Raw genomic sequence first — 18,658 nt, forward strand, 5'->3', positions numbered from 1 at the left:
GGCATTTCCACAGCGTGCAGAAGTCTTGAGGCAGAGGCTTATATGCGTCTTCCGGCAGTGAAGGAGCAGGCCAGCTCCAGCAGGCAGATCTGGGCACGCGGAACCGTGCCAGACAAGAAGAGGCCAGGCTGGGCTGGACTGGGCCGGGCAGCTGAGGTTCCCCTCCGCCCTGAGCAGCGGCGAGGCTAAGCTAATCCTGCGCCTCAGGCCCCTGTGAGGTGGCTCTGCCAAAGCCTGTCCCCCTGCTGCTGCAGGAAATTGCCTTCAGTGCAGAGGTCCATGAAATGGCTATGGCTCACCAGCGAAAGAAAAGCACACCCACTGTGTGCACACATGGGTCCAGTGTGACTTTACAAACCTCTATCTACAGGTAGATTTTATTTTTGATACCTGTATATCTCTAAAACCTCATGAATCATGTCACAAAGAATGACAAATAAGTATTTTCCTGTACTTACTTCTGCTTGTATAATAAGTTTTTATGTATTCTATGTATAATTGATGTACCATACAGAGGTCTTTTGACACTAAATGCCAGTTTTCCTGTGTAGGGTTGTGTGTCAGGCTCTATAACGCCTCCTCCATTGTGCTGTTTGACCCGTGGGCCAGCCAGAGCTCCCATGAGGTCCCTTATCCCTCCATCAGTCCTCTCTCATTAGCCCCCACAGGCAGAGCCCAGAGTAAGGTAACACAGAGGGGCCCCTGCTTCCTCCTCGGGTCCCCATGAAATACATACAGCACAAATACAGATGACAGAAATCACCTTTTTAGAAGTAGAGATGCACAAACAACTAAGCACATTTCTTAAAATAACTACCGTCTTGTTTCCTCTAAAAAAAAAAAAAGGCCAATTTAAAAAAGCGAGGGCATATTTCTTCCAAGTCTTGCCATTTTTAAAATCCCTATCAGATCTGCAGATGCTGAATCACTTGTCAGCACTTCCTGCGAGGCCCTGTCTGGGTGTTCTTGTTAATTCTATATTTATTATATATAAATCTTTCTTTCCTTCAGACACACAAAAAAGGTCAGATTGTCAAAGCAGTTCATGTTTTACAGGGGGGCAAAACAGGGATAAAAAGTGGAAGGCAGAGGTGGCAGCATGAGGAGGGAGGAGGAGGAGGAGGAGGAGATGGGGCAGGACACAGTGGAGAAACAGTTGATTATGAGTCCCATCAAGTGATCAATGATTTCATTAATAAGACGGATCACGCGGCTGTCATAGCTGTGACACAGGCTGAGGGATGATCCGCTCCCAACGCTCCATTTCCCCCTAGCCTCCCTCCCTTCCTCCCTTCTCCCTCCCTGTCCTTCCCATATCGCCTCCCTCTGCCAACGACTAGGCAACGCCAGGGGAAAAAGGGATGGAGCTGGGTGTTGACGGGGGTGGGGGGAGTGGGGGGTTAGTCATGAGGGAGGGAGGGAGGGAATGGAGGGGGAGAGGAGGGAGGAAGAAAAGTGAAAATCCATTTTGAAACCCATTTTCAATTAGGGGTCCACAAGCTGTTATCACAGGTGTCCCAGAATGGGGGCCCGTAAGTGAAAATGTCTCCTATCCGTTTCTGAAATGAAACCTTATCTGGGAGGCACAAAGATGGCGGGGACAGCGTATCTGTAAATTACTTTCCATCCCCGCTGTTAACGGGAACTTTATTTCTGTCAGATGACATTCCCCTCTATTTACTGTTGATCATTTAAATGGCTGCCTAAAAAGAAGGTGGCCCCTCTATCTCTCGCCGCTCTCTGTATCACTCCTCCTTCTCTTCCCATCAGGAGGTTTTTTCAAGTGCGCTTTTTCTTCTTTAAACGCTTTAGCCACGCTCTCCGTTTGCTTAGTGATTTCTCTGGTCACCTACACGAAAGACGAACATTTGTTGCCCTTCAGGGCTTAACTCGTAACCTCCGAGACCCTTGACCATTAAAAGGTCCCAACTCGGTTGCTCTCCTCCACCTTTTTCAAGTCTCATCCTATTACTTACACCAACTCCGTCTCTTTCCTCAAACCAGCAGCACCCATATCATAAAAGTCCAACCAACCAGAAACTTTTTCCCCTTCCTTTCTCCTTCAAATAACCAATCCTCTAGCCCCCACCCCCTGTTTTTTTTTTTATTAGCAAATTATCCCATGACGACAGGATTTATTCAGGCAAGGAGCACGGACATCTTTTTTTTTTCTAGCTCGGGACCCAACAAAAGAATCAGGGGACTTTGTGGTCCACCTGCCTGCCGAATGATGAGGGTGGGAGGGGAGAGCAGCCCCCCCCCACCACCACTGAACCCCTCCTAAAGAGCACCAATCACAGCATTGTTGTGGCACAGTCGGCTCTTTTGAGCTGTCAGTGCAAGAGGAGGGGGCACAGAGATGAATGGCACACAGGATGAAGCCACCATTTAGCCAACCATGTGGGAACGCTCTACCAGGACTCAATAATTACTCTGGGCCTGCTCAACTTGGACAAAACTTACAGACTAGGGACAAGAGGGTCAGACAGAGTGGAGGAGGAGGAGGAGGAGGAGGAGGACAGTTGTAGATTTTAGTGCTAAACCAGTTTCCAGGCAAAAGTGCAGTTTGCTGATGCCTCCGATCAACGTGATCAATACCTGTTCGCAAGCAGATCCCAACACAGAATAATGTTGTAAGTCTCGGTAGCAGCGGTTTGCTTTGGAGACACCAAGCTAAACATCCACCCTCTGCACTCTATCTGCGCCCCCCCGGCTTATTTTCCACTTTTCACAACTTATTGTAGCACGCTGTTGCCGGGTGCACCACGGGGTCTCCGCTGTGCTGAGATCAGGGGCTGCTGCTCTGCTTGACGGGGGGAAATATTTGGCCGGGCCTTCCTAAGAAGAACCAGTCGCTGGGGTTCCACAGCTGCTCACAATTACCTTTTGTTTGGATCGAGGCGGTCGGGCAGGGGCTACGGGGGTTAAAGTTGAGGCGAGTGTCGGGTTACACCTGATAAGAGGTTATGAGTTCTGGGGGCGACTTGGGAATGTGCTGTAATTATAACAACACAAAGAATGTGTAAGATATCTTCTGATTCCAAGAGCGAGATTGGGATCTAAAAGCGACCTTTCCCTGCAGATAAGTATCATCCACTCCCTTCGTCGAGTGAATTATGAGACTACTGTATTGTAAGGAGTGCAGCGCTGCTTAAAGCTGCAGCGGTTCTTCTGACGTGGCTGAGTCAGTGCAGGAGAATCCCCAGCAAGGTTTTCAAGACAAACATTATGTGTTCAGAGCTGTAATTACCAGCACATTACGAAGAAAAATCCACAATCACGCAGCCAAATTACATCCATGCTTTTTCCACAACAATTTTTTTTCTCCTTGCTGCCCCTTTAATTAATAAACCAGTGCTGGCCATCTGGGAATGAGTAAGAGTGAGAGTGTTCCCAAGACGCTTCAGGATGCATTACCTTACCCACTTCCTGTGATAACTCCCATATGGGAAGCAAGTCAGAGCAACTTATTTACCCTTTCCTGAGTATCTGTCTCCTGTTCACACTTGGGTTCATCACATTTGACATCAGCTGAGTCGAGAGAGGGGGGTGACAGAAAGCTCTACTACGGCCAACCCTCCACACCCAAAACCTCCAAATCCTCTCGCTGCTAATGAGCACAGCTGCAGCTTAGGCCCTGGTGATCTCAACTTTGGTTTTGTTATGACTTTAGCTTGATGCTCCGAGGCTTTTCGGCCAGAAAAAAAAAATGAAAACACCATCTAATATTCCTCATTCCAGCATCTGAATTGAGAGTGAAAGGCTGAATGGCGACAGGCTTCATGAACTGTAAGCTCCACACCACTTTTAATAGCATGTGTCAAAGACGTTGCTATGTAAATATGCCAAGGTTTTGCTACCAGTGAGGGTTGTATGTGACTCTCTGTGAACCACAAGAAAAGGGGGAAAAGTCAACATAAGTAACATAAGCAAAGATCTGCGCATGCATAAATCTTAAGATCATGTTTTTGGGAGTTGGTCAATTTCATGTTAAAGTAATGAGAACCTAAGCACGAAGTAACATTCCTTGATCCCCAGTAGGTTAGTGGCCCCCAGTGCTCACATATGTTGAGTGATAACAGGTGACGTATGGTAGCTACACCTCCGTCTCCAGCGCACTGAGGTCTGGAATACATCAGTGCAAAAAAGCCTTTGTGACTTTAGTTAAATTTAGGATAAAAAAAGGATCAATGTTCAGTCACAAGTCAGTGAGGTTTGATTAACAGATGTGACCTACCTGAGCCTGCACAGAGAAATGAATTTCTCCACATTTTAATTATTTTGAGATGTAGGTGTAGCGACCATAGGCTGTAAAAAACAATGGATGTAGTCTCTGTGTCATCATGCAAGAGTTTCTGAATCGGCATTGTGACACTCAGTGACAGTGGATCCGGCTGTCCCCATCTTGGCAGTGCCCGACTCCACCAAACTGCTGGCCATATCCAAAAATGGGCAAAGCGTGGGTGGAGCTGATGCAGGCCAAATGAAGCCTGATTGTTGAAACCCCACAGCTAGCTCTCGCTTACAGTGGCCATGCCCACAGTTAAAAATAAAAAATTCTATACAGACCAAAACTGCTTTTTGTACCAGGCTGTAAAATGTCGATTTTGGCTCTAAAGTTGTACATTTTAATATGGGGGTCTATGGGATTTGACTCACTTTTGAAACCAGCCTCAAGTGGTCATTCAAGGAACTGCAGTTTTTGGTCACCAGCAATATCCAAACAAAAAAGACCATATTTTCTACCAATAAGAAGTCATTGCCGGATCTTAGTTGAAATTATTTACTATCTTATTTCTGAAACTGGTGAAAAAACAAACCTGAATATCTGTTCAGTTGTGATATTTAAATCTCCAGGCTGCATCACATTCCCTCATGGTTTTGGGCTCCATGTTCAAACTACTCCACTGGTAGACTGACTAATGGATCAATCTCTCCATATTTTGGTGTGTTCCCGAAACTAAAACTATATTTGCATCACCCACAGGGGCTGAGTGTGCAGTTAGAGGTGACACGTACCGTTTGAGGTGGTGCTGGAGGCCACCGCCTTCTCGCTGATGTCATTGCGCGCTGATGAGCCCTTGGTCGCCACAATGGTCTCCACCCTCTTCTTCTTCTCAGCTGCTGAACTGGCCTGGGACTGGGTTTCCATGGCGATTGCTCATTCCTCAACACCTCATGGAGACGGGATAACTGGTGGGGAAGAAGAAGTGAGAGTGGAGAGGATGTAAAACCAAAGGAAATCATTGGTTTGATTAGTGCATTAAGTATAAAAATGAATTATTTTTGCTTGATGTAAGTTAAATATTTCAACAATAGAGTTCCTCAAGAACAGACTTCAACACTGAGAACCATGTGAGGAAAACTTCAGATCCAACCCTCCCTTTTCATGGTGCCCAGAGCAGACCACGGGTCAATCCACCAGCTCACCCTGATTTATTTTAACTAAAACCTGCTGGGCTCTGATCTGCTTGTCGGGGAGCTGATCTCCCTCTCCACCAACTGCGGTTAAATATCCAAAATTTTGCTTACCTTATTTTCAACTATGTCACACTAAACTTCTGACTTCTTGTCAAAAAAAAAAAAAAAACAACAACTCTATAAACATAGCAAGGCAGGACATCCTGCCTTGGTTTTATATCTCAGAATAGAAGTAAAGGCAGCTTGTGGATATACTGATAATCCTACTCTAGCAGTCTTTCCACAGAGAAAGGAGAAACCTTAAGGGGATACCACAGAGAGAGAAACGTTCACAGTCCTAAAAAAACAAGGGTTGTTTGAAGGCCCTTTTGGGAATATCATGGTGCCGGGCAATTTTTCTTTCAAAGAATAAAGGTGGTTCAAGTTAATACTGTCTGTGGGTTTAGAAGGGGTTCAGCCAACAGTCTAGCAGACATGCTGCTCAGTTCAGCACCTCAGAGGCCGTCTACAAACTCAACTCTATCTAGGTCATGGAGGTCTCTGATTATGGAGACAACACAGTGATACACAACAACCACTCATTTACACAAAGTAGAGGACAGCTTCATTTGGTCCAATACAAAGCCTTTACTTAGACTCCATAATTCATGGATAATTACTGGAAATATTTAGTCTGACTAACATTTTCTTTCCAATAAAGACCAGCTAATTACCCAACTGTACTATTTAATTGTCCTCCACCCTTTAAACATGTATGGAAACAAAGGCCAGGAGTAAAGTCAGCCATAATGCAAACAGAGGAGTGCTGCTGAAACTACAAGAGAAGGGGGGGGTGCTGATTTTTACCAACTCCCCAAGGAGGGAAGGCAAGGGGGAAGTGGTGAGGGGTAAACTTCAGACAAACACTGCGCGCTTTGTTTGTTTTTTTTCCCCAACCCCCTGAAAAACCAGAGTCTGTCTTCCATTCTGACCCGACAACAACATCTGTAAGCAATTGCTGGCTTACAAAAAACAAGAGAAGGGGAAAAAAAACACAATGCAATTACTCCCTTACCAATCAAAACAGAATTAAACAAGAGCTCGTCCTCTAATCACTCCCACATGAATACATGTGTAGCCGTCATCCCCAACCAAAGACATTTTTGTCCTACTTGCAGAGATATCATCTCAAATCACTTCTGCATGTGCTTGACAGAGTGAGCGCTTTCATTTCTGGGGGTCTCGTGAGCGAGCTAATCGTTAGAATATGTGCGGCGCATGTATGTCTGCGCGTGCATATTTGTAAGTTCCCAGTATGAAAACTGATCACAGGTGCCACTCATTCGCTTTCATCAGCAGATACTGAGACGAGAGCACAATCAGAGAAAGAGCCTCTTTGAAACTGTCATTATATCATTCTAATGACTGAACTTCAGCAAAAGAAGTGAAGGGGAAAAGAACAGGGGGAGAACCACCCCCCCCCCCCCCCCCCCCACTTTACGGCTGTTACTAAATAGCTCCCAACATGCATTGCACGTGGAATGTGCATGGGTGTTATGTGTGTGTCTTGCTGTCATCCCCAGGTGAGTCAGACTGGAGCTCAGAGAGCAGAAAGAGAAGTGAATATGAGGGTCCGGATTGGGGTTTGTAGGGGAGGTGAGGAGAAAGCGGGGCATTCCACTGGTCGGTCAAATATTCACAAGTCCAAGCCACTGAAGCGTGTCTGACCGGCCTTTTGTGTTCCACAAGGCAGGCCACAGTTCCAAAGCAGCAATTAAAAGCAGGACCTTTTCACCCATAATCCCTCTGACCTGGACGCCCACACCCAGTCCTGCAGATGTTCCTGTCTCTGCTTTCGCCTTTGGTGTTGCCCATTTTCGCCCTGACCAAGTCTCCAAAAACACTCACCAACACACATCTGTGTTTACGTCGAGACACTATCAGGCGGAAAGAGCGCTTCCTCATGTGAGAAAGTTTTTCTGAGTTCACGCTTTTGATGTTAAGACGCTGATCCCAGTTCCCAACAGAATTACTTTGAGTGTCACGTCCTTCATTTAGCACCTTGAACCTTCACTGAAGCAAACACTAATATATTTACGAGCAAGATGCAGAAATCAGATTCTATACATTCACATGAGACAGCACAGAAATATTAGCATCAGTGGTGTGACAGAGAGGCCTGGCACAAAAGAGGGAATTACAACGAGGCATCGGGTGCTGTTGTTCCCCCAAAATAAATGTTAATTTCATATTAATGTCTTTCCCATGAAATGTCTGTCCTACACCCAATTAGAGAAGAGAGAAAGAGGGTGTATCTTTATTTGTGCTCAACTGTAATCCTTCCACACAGAAAGGGAGGCGATTAAACAGGTTTAAAATACCACAATTCAGACGGTTCCCTCAGAAAAAAAAAAAAAAAAAACATTCTTATTTTATAAGCACATTAAGCAAATCAATTTAACATAAATTATACGCCTTGGTGACAAAGGCACTGAGTTGAAAGTCATCCGCAAATTGTACACATCAAAGTGAAACACTAAAATAAACTTTTGCCTTTGATAGAAAAAAAATCTTTTTTTCTTCATGCAAGCTTAAACGACTGCTAACGCTATCAAAAAATCACCGCCTTTTGTTATTTAAAGGCAACGTCTTTACAAGCTTAATTCTATGAAACTGCTTTAGGTGTACCTCCAATTCCACTGCGTTCTGTCATTAGGAGCATGTTTGCAAATGCATGACACACACACACACACACACACACACACACACACACACACACACACACACACACACACACACACACACACACACTCAGAAACGAGGGGGACATTTTTATATAAACTCTTGAAGTGTCTTCTTAGATTTGGCCACCCCCCCTCACAGACGGGGTACTGTATTTGTGTTCATTTCATTAGGGCGACTGTTCAGCGTCGAGGGCCCCCTGAGGGGGGGGACTGGCAGTGCTGCAGCATTCATCATCATTACATCAGCGACCACCGAGATCTGCTATCTTAGGCTTATCAACACGGCACAAACGCGCTGCAGCGCAGCCAGTTAGAGGGGAGGGGAGAGATGGGAGATGGAGACGATTGAGGGAGATTGTGAGCAAAAGTGGGATAAGAGGGGGAGAAAATGAATGGAGAAAGGGAGGAGCATGAGAATGTGTGTGTGTGTGTGTGTGTGTGTGTGTGTGTGTTCATGTATGTGTGCATGCATGTGTGCGCACCTCGCTGTGCCCCTGCATGCCTGCACATGTTTTCCTGTGTGTACAATGTGTGTTTTTGCACATTTCGCAGCTATGCCAACAACATTAAGGGCTCCTGCACAGCTGGAATAACTAAAACACGGAGGGGCAAAGAGGGGGGAGGAGTCTAAGCCCGTCGGTAAGATTAGCTGAATCTAGCAATAAAACAGAATGCGCTGGCTCAGGCTGCATGTGTTTGCATTGGATAAGGTCAGTGAGGGGATGAGGCCCCTTAAGGAGACAGTGGAAGTGCTTGTCGGTGGTTGGACGACCTGTCGTGAGTCTAAAATCCCTACTGAGGAGGTGTTCCTAAACTCAATGGCTCTCTGAAACCGCATACTTAGGTTTCCATGCTGTGTTCGACACTGCACTTATGGCTTGCCCTTGGCCCTGGAAGGCAAAGAGGGAGGGTGGGAAGGGGGGCTGGGATTGGGGATTTGGTGGTTGCGGCTCCCATTCACCAGTGAAACTTAACATTGTGCCCAGATGGCACTAAGTCTGGCCTACAGCTGATGGGGACCAGCCCCTCAAGTAAGGGCCATTTAGCAGGAATTAGTCACACCCCGCCACACACACACACACATATCAAATCCCAGATATGCACATGCAAACTGGTTTAGTGTGAGGCCTTCTCACCCTTTTGTATACATGGTTGAGCTGTTTCTCATTTACATGTTCCTACATCATCGAGTCAAACTTCAAGTTCCTACACTTAGTCACATCATTGATTGGGTCATGTTTTCAACCAGTAAATCATCTCTTTTTTGGCATATTTTATGCTTTTTCTGCATTCAGATTTCACAAAAAAAACACACCTGTCTTTAATTCATCTTTACACGGGAGCAACAGCATCATAACAGCAAACAATGTGCTGCCATCATGAGTGCACTGCATCACATGTGAAAAAGGAAAGTCAGTGCAAATGTGGAGTGTTTATATTTTTTTTTTTTGTCAAGGACAAACAGTGCAACAACACAGCCCATCAGTAGCTTTCAGCAGAGCTAATAAGATTATCCTCGCGTGCGTCTTGGTCCCTCAGACCTCTCCACTTAAGATGCTTTGGAGGGCTGGTGAGGGACCCTGTGTGCTGCACCGCAGAATGAGCCGAGTGCATCTTACATTCCTGGGTAACAAACCCACACGATGTAATCGTGACGCTTACACGATGCTTCTTTTGCGCTCGCTACCCAGCAGATAAGGGGCGAATAAAGCACGCGCCACAATGGAAATCCTGCGTGTTTTCCCCACAGCCCCCTGCTTATTAGATTGTTTATTTATTTTGACTTTGCATTTGTTCATGAGCCACTTGTGTCAGGGCAAGTGGGGCTGTGAAGACTGAGACAATGGATAATGCGGGCAGCTTTGTTGCCGTGGTGGCCCAGTTATGCCGTATTGGTTTCCCCTGCAATCCACTTGATTCATTTTCTTTCCATGCTAAAACGTAGAGCCATTGTTTGATCAGACAGTTTTCCTGATTCTTGAGAAGAAGGGAAAGATGCTTGTTCAGCCGTTCACTGCAGGCCAAAGCAAACAATGCAGCCTATTAAAAACCATGAAGGTCCTTGGGAAGAAAAGAAAAACATTTCTCTATATACAAAACTTTTTTTTTGCCTTGAACTTGCACAGATTAAGATTAGCATGATTACAAATACTTTCCCCTACTTTGTGACAGACTCTGCTTGTATCCACGCTATTGAAATTCAGTTTATTATAAAATCACAGTCTGCAGCAGAGCCACCTTACACTCCACAGCGAAGGTTTCCGCTCGGATGGCCCCTGCACATGGAGCGCTGTGTAAAGCAAAAGAGAGTGAGGTCTGTATCCTGTCAGTGGGCCTCTCATCTCCACTGAAAACAGCCTTCTTCATACGAGGCTTTAGAAAGCACTCTGCGCGATGCCACAAGCAGAGCGCGACAACAACATCCTTCACTGCGCTTTGGCAGCGAAAGAGTACATGTTACGCCGTGTGCTGCGTTGTTTCAGAGCACAGTTCCTATGTAATGCCTGTGTGTGTGAAGGCGGCGCGGGGAGAGAGTGGGACTCTTTCGGCGGTGTTTGAGAGTGTGTGAGCCTCGCTGCGTGACGGTGTGTATAGGAGTTGGATGCACCAGCTGCTCTATGCACCTCTCAGTATGCAAGTGCGATCACGGTGCGCAGAACATAAATAAGAGAGGGCACCCCAGGGAGGGGATGAGTGGAGGAAGAGAAATTCCTGTACTGATGAAAACCTCACACACATCTCTCTCTGCCGCCTCCTCACACGTGCACCCAGAGAAGGATCAAGCAGATAGATGGTCCTGTGTAAGTGTAGTGGCAGCGGGTATGGCTTTGACAGAAGGTCTTCACACTTCGCCCAGGGGACTGTAGAATACACCCCTCGTATCCTCTGTGCTTTAAGAGGCAGTGTATAACAAAGAGCAGCGCTATTTGAGGCAACTGAACTACTGAGAGAAATCCAGAGGCTGCACAGCTTCAGGTTACCGAGTCACCGCTTGGACTTCTGTGCAGTTTTACTGATTTCATGCATACAACTCTCATCATGTCCCTCCTCCTTCCTATCTCTCCCTCCTTTCCTTCATTCCTTTTTGTCATTGGGATCAGCGAGCGGAGTGAGTCAGTGCTGCTATGTGATTAATGACGGGCTCCGGCTTCTCCGGGGCTGAACGCTAACAACAGCCAGGGGGCAGCGCGATAATGCACAATAATAAAGCCAGCAGACAATCAGCCAGGCAAAGCAAGGCCTATTAGCTAGTCCCATCAGTGAGAAATTAGCCCTTCCCAAGCTCCGCCACAATTCATCAAGTGCTGCCCCTGAATCCCCCCTCAAGAAGTCATAATGTTTACTTAAAGACTGGCCTCGATGCCCCAGTGGCGAGCTTTATTGGCTCTTATTAATTCCCGTTCTGGCCCTCGCGGCCATGCCATTTAAACCGAATTAAAGGGGTGAAAATTGGATGAGATGAAGTTGTCTTGGTGTTTGGCTCCCGCGTGATAAAGCCGGACCTAAACAGAGGGAGACTTGAAGAAAATGAGAGGGGAGGGCAAACCAATCGGCATGTAAAGGAATGCTGAATGAAGCTGTCCCGAAACGTGCCGCAGTCAGTCAAAGGAATGCAGGCAGAGAGGGGCAAAGGGAAGAGAGAAGGAAGAAGTGGCATCGCTTTAATGTTAGACTTCCTGTGTGGATGGGACGGGATCCAAAAGGGTAAGACTGGGTCACACATTCCACAGACGCAGAAACGGATGATTCTGTTGGATCTTCACGCTCCCCTTATCTTTCATCAGATGGGTTGAAAATACCTTAAAATAAGGTCACTCTCTCAGCACTCCGGCCTTCTTTCAACATGTCTGTGATGGACGGGAGGGAAAAGGGGAGGCAGCATAAAGAGCGTGTTTCTAATGAGGTCTTAAAAATATGGAACAATGACTCACACATGATGAAACGGGTCTGTTTTCATCAGCTTGGTCAAATCACCCATTATTTAAGAGCTGTGTATATTATCCAGGTCTGAAATGCTTAGTTGACTACCTCAATCAATTTGTCACTTATGGAGAAAAAAATGGTTAAAGCTGCTCAAAAGTGAAACTTTGCCACTTTTCTCTGTTTTGTATCATTGAAACCCAACATCTTTCGGTTTTGTGACTAAAAAAAAATAAGAAATTTAAAGACATCTTGGGCTCTGGAAACAATCTTTCACTCATTTCTGACATTTTCTACACTAAATTATTCATGATTAATTGAAAAAATAATCTACAGATGAACTGATACTGCAAACAGTCAGTGGTTGCAGCCCAATATCCTCATTATGTTTCCTGCAGTTGCTGTTTTATAAGTTTTCTTCCCTTTCAGTTGTACAAGCAGTGCTTTCACATGAAACCACGACTCCATGAATGGTTTCACGGGCCCTTGGGCCGGTCTGTAAGTGAACTGGGTCCACGCTGCAGGACCGGTGGCAGGTGAGAGTGTGCTCTGTAGAGTAATATGGAGTCTACGGCAGCGGAGGTGTGAGATCAAAGACAGCTGAAGCTCAGAGGGAGTCCCGGAGACTTCTAGCTCCCTGACGGCTCTGCCCACGGCAGCGTCGGGAGACAACTCTCTCCCTTCACTTTCATATCAGCCACAGATCCCCCCCATCCCTCTGCGCCAGCTCGCAGGCTCCACACACACTCACACGCAGCAGCAGCAGTCTCAGAGGATTTGGCAGTGCTGCCAAACCTGTACCCCACCTACAGCAACACTCCTACACGCACACACACACACACACACACACACACACACACACACACACACACACGCTCTGTTGCTCATCAGAAACCAATGCATCAAAAACACACAGCTGTATATTTCACATTTTGAAAGGCTGAGTTCGGAAGAAACTCGCAGCCCGGCGAAAAAAGTCTCACGCAACTCAAATACCAAGACGATATCACACCCCACAACGCTGGAATGAGATGCCATAAACCTCACAGCGCTGCCGAGTGTTCCACAAAAAACTTCCCATAAACTCCAAAGAGCGCAGTCACAAAATGGCCCCCTGAAAATCCCCGGCATTAAGAGCGAGGAACAAGACTGTCATTAGACAGGCAGCCCCCTCAGGCCCGCCGACTTGATGGTGAGGAAGCCAAACATCTGGCTGTATTTACCCGTTTCAGCTGTTTGCAACCCCGCCTCGAATAAATCTGGGAGCTGTAATGCCATTGCTTAGGACAGCTCCTAAACAAACAACGCTCAGCGCTCGCCGGCTCACTCGCTCACTCTTCACCTCGTGCTGGTGCATCCCAACCGGAGCCGAACGCAGGGAAATGCATTCGTGAGGAGGAGGAGGAGGAGGAGGCCTTAATTGGAGCGTTTGACGGGTGCCTGGGGTTAATTGGGAAGCATGGAGAGCAGCTGGCTCCACCGTGGAAGTTGAGACAGGGATAATAAGTTCACCCTTTGCAGGAGAGACAGTTAGTGATGAATCAGATCAGAGGAACGGTGTACAGTGTAATCATCCTCACATCTCCCCTCCTCCACCCTGCTCTCCTGACAAGAAGAGACAACCTGGCTCCCAGCTACGCAATCTGGCACCTATCACACAGGACTGGCAGTCACAGGGAAGAGATCACCCGCCGCCGGTTCACACACACACACTCCAACCGTGGGTTCATTCAGCTAATCACTCACACACACAATAATTCTTACCTCTAGGACAGGGAACCTAGTTTATCAGTTTGCCGGTCGATGTATGTAAATCTCTCCAACAATGTGTGTACTAATGGCTTATTACCCCGCGTTAGCTGGTTTGCATTGATCTCTATGCCAGAGGGAGATGGGGAAACTAGAGCAGTTCGCTGCTCATATGTACCGAGCAGGACTATAATCACATCCCAGCTTGTTTCAATAAAAGCAACATTAACATAAACCATCTCAAACACACTAAAACCTTCACCCTCGCTCAGCCCATGCAAGAAAAGGGGGGAAAAAAACTTTCCTGGATTACAGGGTAATTAGGGCCATATGGGATGGGTCTGTATAACTTTGTGTGTCTCTGTGAAGTGTACAGATTGTGCTTGTCTCCACAGATTATGACATTCTAAATGAGAAAACCCTGATTCCAGAAAGTTGGGACGCTGTGTAAAACATAAATAAAAACAGAATGCAATGATGGGAAAATGAACTGTGTTTTTCAAAGTGTTCCTGAGCCCATGAAGAAATATTCTTCAGAAAATCATGAGCTCACAAAGTGGTGAACCTCGCTCCATCCTCGCTCGGGACAACTGAGCCTTTCCAGGATGCCCCTTTCATAGCCAATCATGATGCTATCACCTGTTACCAATGAACCTGTTTACCTGTGGAACGTTCCAAACAGGTGTTTTTTTGGAGCGTACCACATCTTTCCCAGTCTGCTGTTGCTCCTGTCCCAACTTGCTTGAAATGTGTTGCTGGCATGAAATTCAGAATATGGATATTTTTACAAAAATCAAAAATATTTTAACATATCGTCTTGTGCTGTTTTCAATTGAGTCCATGTCAAAAAGAAAATGATCACATTCTGTTTTTAATTATGTTTTACACAGCTTCCCAACTCTGTGTTTCTCCAGAGGAGCAAATCTTTAGCCAGTATATATATATAAAGAGAAAGAAAGTGCTTCTCTCTGGTAGCAGTCAAGCTTTTAGATATAATACCAAACTCCTTCCTTGTGCTGGGAGGGTGGCTGAGGGAGCATTTGGGGGCTGAAGGGAGCCCAGGTAGAGTCATAGGCAGTAATGGGAGGAGACAGGGACTTAGAGCGCCACACAAAAGCCAGGCTTTATAAATAATTCCAAAAGCTAACAGCATCCCTTGTATGTGTGAATCTGTGAAATACATTCACACATGACTGCACACACACACACACACACACACACACACACACACACACACACACACACCCTGCCACCAGGGGGAATAGGTTATTCACACTGCTCCACTGGGGCTGTTATGAGTCTGACCTGCCTGGATTGGTAAATTTGGGTGAATATCTTTCTTGCATAGATGATATAAAAAGAAAATAAGTCTTAAAAAAAAAGTCAATTTCAGCAACACACACACACACACACACACACACACACACACACACACACACGTACACCCTCACACACTCCCTCACTCATAATGCAGGGCAGCAAAGCACACCGGAGACCTGTCTTGTAAATCTCTTTGTGAAAGCAGCTTTGGGGGGTAGACAGGGGCTTACATACTGAGCCCTGAGGTAGAGCTACAGACTCCACTCCCTCTAACCCCCCCATGGTCTTTCTGCCTCTCCCACACACATACTCTGCGCTCTCATCTTCCCTCTTCCTCACTTTTCTGTCTACCCCACATTTCCTCCGCCTCTCTTGCCCCTCTCTCACCTTTGTCGTCGCTCCCCTCCCTCCCTCCCCTCTGTCCCGGCCCGGGCTCCAGAGCACTGGTCCTTAGCCCTGCAGGCTCCCGTGGCGTCGCGGTGACTAATGTCCTGCCTTTGCTCAGACAATGAGTTTGAGACTGAGCCGGGAAAGTGTTGAGGAGGGGAAAAAGACTCCAGCACCTTTGACAAATGGAACCCTTCGCACTCCCGTGCCCGCTGAGGGAGGCTTTACAATGTCGCGCTCCACGCTCCACGTCCTCCGAGGGACGGCTGCAACCCGCAAAGCCGCATCTGGGGGAACATAATGAATTCTTTGGGAAGTCTAACCTGGCTTTCTTCATGAATAAGATATATTTCCAAAGCATGTCGACCCCTCTTAATAAAAACACCAGTCTGGCAGGAATAGCCAAAGCCGTTTTAGGGCCCCATGTACACGTTAATATTTCTGTTTCTCAATAAATTTTCTCAGGCGCACTTCTTTCCAGGCCTGTCATGGCAAGGCCAGTCCTGCATTTTCCCTGGAAGGTGGAGGAGCCATGATGACAAACTGTCATTAAAAACGGCTGGAGTCCCTCTCTTTCAAGGAACTCAAACTCTTGGATGCTCCCTCCTCTTCCCTTTGCACCCTACCCCCCATGCAACCCTGAAAGGAACTGGGCTTTGTCTGAGGAGCAAAGGAGAGAGGAATCCCCCCCCCCCCCCCCCCCCCCAACCATACCTCCCCTCCCCAAGCCCTGTTCCTCACTCCCTGCGGAGTATTGTTAAAACACAGCCCCCTCTCTTTCTGTGGCCCGGGCTCTTAAAACAGCGTGCTTTGCATGAGAAAAAACGATTAGTCTTCAAATGCTGCGCTGTCAAAGGAGGGCTCTTTCAGGTTGGGGCAGAAATTTGCTCAGATAGTAGAGTTCCCCTTTTGTTTTTCTACGATGAGGCATTATTAGAGCCAGGGTCTGTTAGCATTCATTGCTGAGAAGAACACACTAGAGGGGTTTATATGGGATGCCCACCCCCCTCCTTTTCCAACTTGCCCCAAGTCCACCACAGACGGAAATGAAGGAGCAAAGTGGGGGAAGAGGTACTCATCTAAACATGTTTGGAGAGGAGAGAGAATGTCTGGCTCTGTGCTTCTTTCAGGTATTAACCTTGGGATTTACATCTGACATTCAAACAAAAGACCCCTCCTTGACCTCCACTCCAGGATGCGGCGAGACTCAGGGTTAACTCCCAATGAAAGACAACTGCAAGCAGCATGGGACTGCAAACACATGGGGCTCACATTGTGAGCATTATTGCATGTCAATGCATAACTTAATTAATGGTGTGAGTTTCGTTTAAAAAATTCAGTTGACGATATAATTTTTTTCTTGCTCAGTTCAAATAATATTAGGGTGTGTGTGTGTGGGGGGGGGGGGGGGGGGGGGGTGTAGACAGAGCCTGACTCATGGCCTCACACATCAAGAAGCAGGGGTAAGTGACAGATCATTGTTCACAGCAAGCAGCCAGTTCATCTGTCCCCCAACCACCACCCCGGACGAGAAAGCACAGACCCCCTCACGGATGCCACAACCGGCTCCCATCAAAGCTGACACAATGCCACATCTGCAATAACAGCCCCGGCCCCGGGAAACTGTGTCTTTAACCGCTCAAATTTACACGCAGCCCGCAAGCAAATGGGCCCCCAAAGCGAAGCACTTCACCTCTTGCTGCTATACTTCACACCGCAGACCTGAGGACGTTTTTACGGCGGCTACAGCAAACACAGGAGGGGATGAGCGGCGCCCACATGCAGGCGTGACCTGTCGTGTTTCTCCTCAAGTATGTGAGAAAAGAAAACACACACTCTGCATTCTTACACACAAACCTGCACATCTGCAATAAAATACACCCCGACCTACAGCAGGGCCTCTGTGAAGCTGTCAAGCAACTTAATCGATCGGAAGTTCAGATCGCTTGATTCAGATTTACTTGACTCTTCGCTCTTTTGTTCCTTCTTTTTTTTTTTAATTGCCATCTTCGATGCCTCACTCTGGGAGAGCAGTTGACCGGACTAATTGTCAGGTCCAGTTGGAGTTTCCAACAGGCCAAAGCCCTGGAAAACAAACCAGCCCTCTCTCAGCCCCTGCTAAGGCAACTCCTGCTCCCACTTTTTTCCTCCCATTTCTTACTTCTTCAGACAAACGTGAAAAAAAAAAAAGCTGCTTCCACAAAGAGAGAGAGAAGTGAATGAGCGTGTGCATGCATGCATTTCGAGCGTGGTGAGGTGTGTGACTGTCAGTGTGCTGTTTGCAAAGGCCCCGAGTGTATTAAGATTCCTGAATGTGTGTAATATACATATCTAAAATTACAGTACGATATCTTGAGTTTCACACCCTCTTCATCGCCACTTTCCTCCCGCCGTATGTACGCCTTATCCAAAGACATCACCCGGCTTGAAAGGTGCCTTTAGCAGGCTCCTTGAAGCGGGGAGTGGGGGTCCCGCTCTGGGACAATGATGGTTGAGGTGGAGGGGAGCTGGGGGAGAAGGAACACATAGCATATTAAATCTGCTGGCGGAGCTGGGTCGTCCGCGTGGAGAGCCAGAGAGCCAGATCTGAGGCATGCCCTGAAGGGATGGCTGGGCCTGGGGATTAGGAGGCCAAGGAGAAGCCCTTGCACACCCGAAGACCCCTTCTTGTCTCTGCTCGCACGCAAATGCATCCAGACGTTTTGACGCTTCTCAGGTTTGCCATCTCAGCCCAACTTTTCAGAGCACTCCTCCGAGCCTCGCAAACCACACCAGCACGCACACACACACACACACACACACACACACACATTTCCATCCGCTCTCATGCACAGCCTTTCTTTCCTCCATCACTACCTCTGTCTGACTTCGTCCTCTTTCTTTCCCCACAGTGTCTGTTTCATTTGATGTCAACATATCAAAGTACCACATCATCAAAGTGAGAGATTTCTTTTGGGGGCCATCGACTCAACTGCTCAACTACTTATATGTACGGGAAGCAACAGCTAATCAAATTACACAGGGAATTACTGCAAACTTTCACTGGTCATGTAGTTACTGTGTATTTTAAAACTTATAATAATTGTGACTCTTCACACCTCTGTGATCCCTGTAACCCCGCAAGAAACAGAATAATT

At 47.0% G+C, this 18,658-nt stretch overlaps 1 protein-coding gene across 1 annotated transcript in view; it reads right to left on the minus strand.

Annotated features, from left to right (window-relative positions):
* gli3 (GLI family zinc finger 3) overlaps positions 1–18,658 on the minus strand; it is a 92,425-nt gene that overhangs the window by 70,080 nt on the left and 3,687 nt on the right. The window contains exon 2 of the mRNA XM_076761511.1: positions 5,020–5,193. Coding sequence (XP_076617626.1) covers positions 5,020–5,152 — 133 coding nt within the window. The 5' untranslated portion in view covers positions 5,153–5,193. The remainder of the gene's footprint in view (positions 1–5,019; positions 5,194–18,658) is intronic.

The sequence above is a fragment of the Chaetodon auriga genome, chromosome 21, assembly GCF_051107435.1.
Source record: "Chaetodon auriga isolate fChaAug3 chromosome 21, fChaAug3.hap1, whole genome shotgun sequence".
Lineage (NCBI taxonomy): Eukaryota > Metazoa > Chordata > Actinopteri > Chaetodontiformes > Chaetodontidae > Chaetodon > Chaetodon auriga.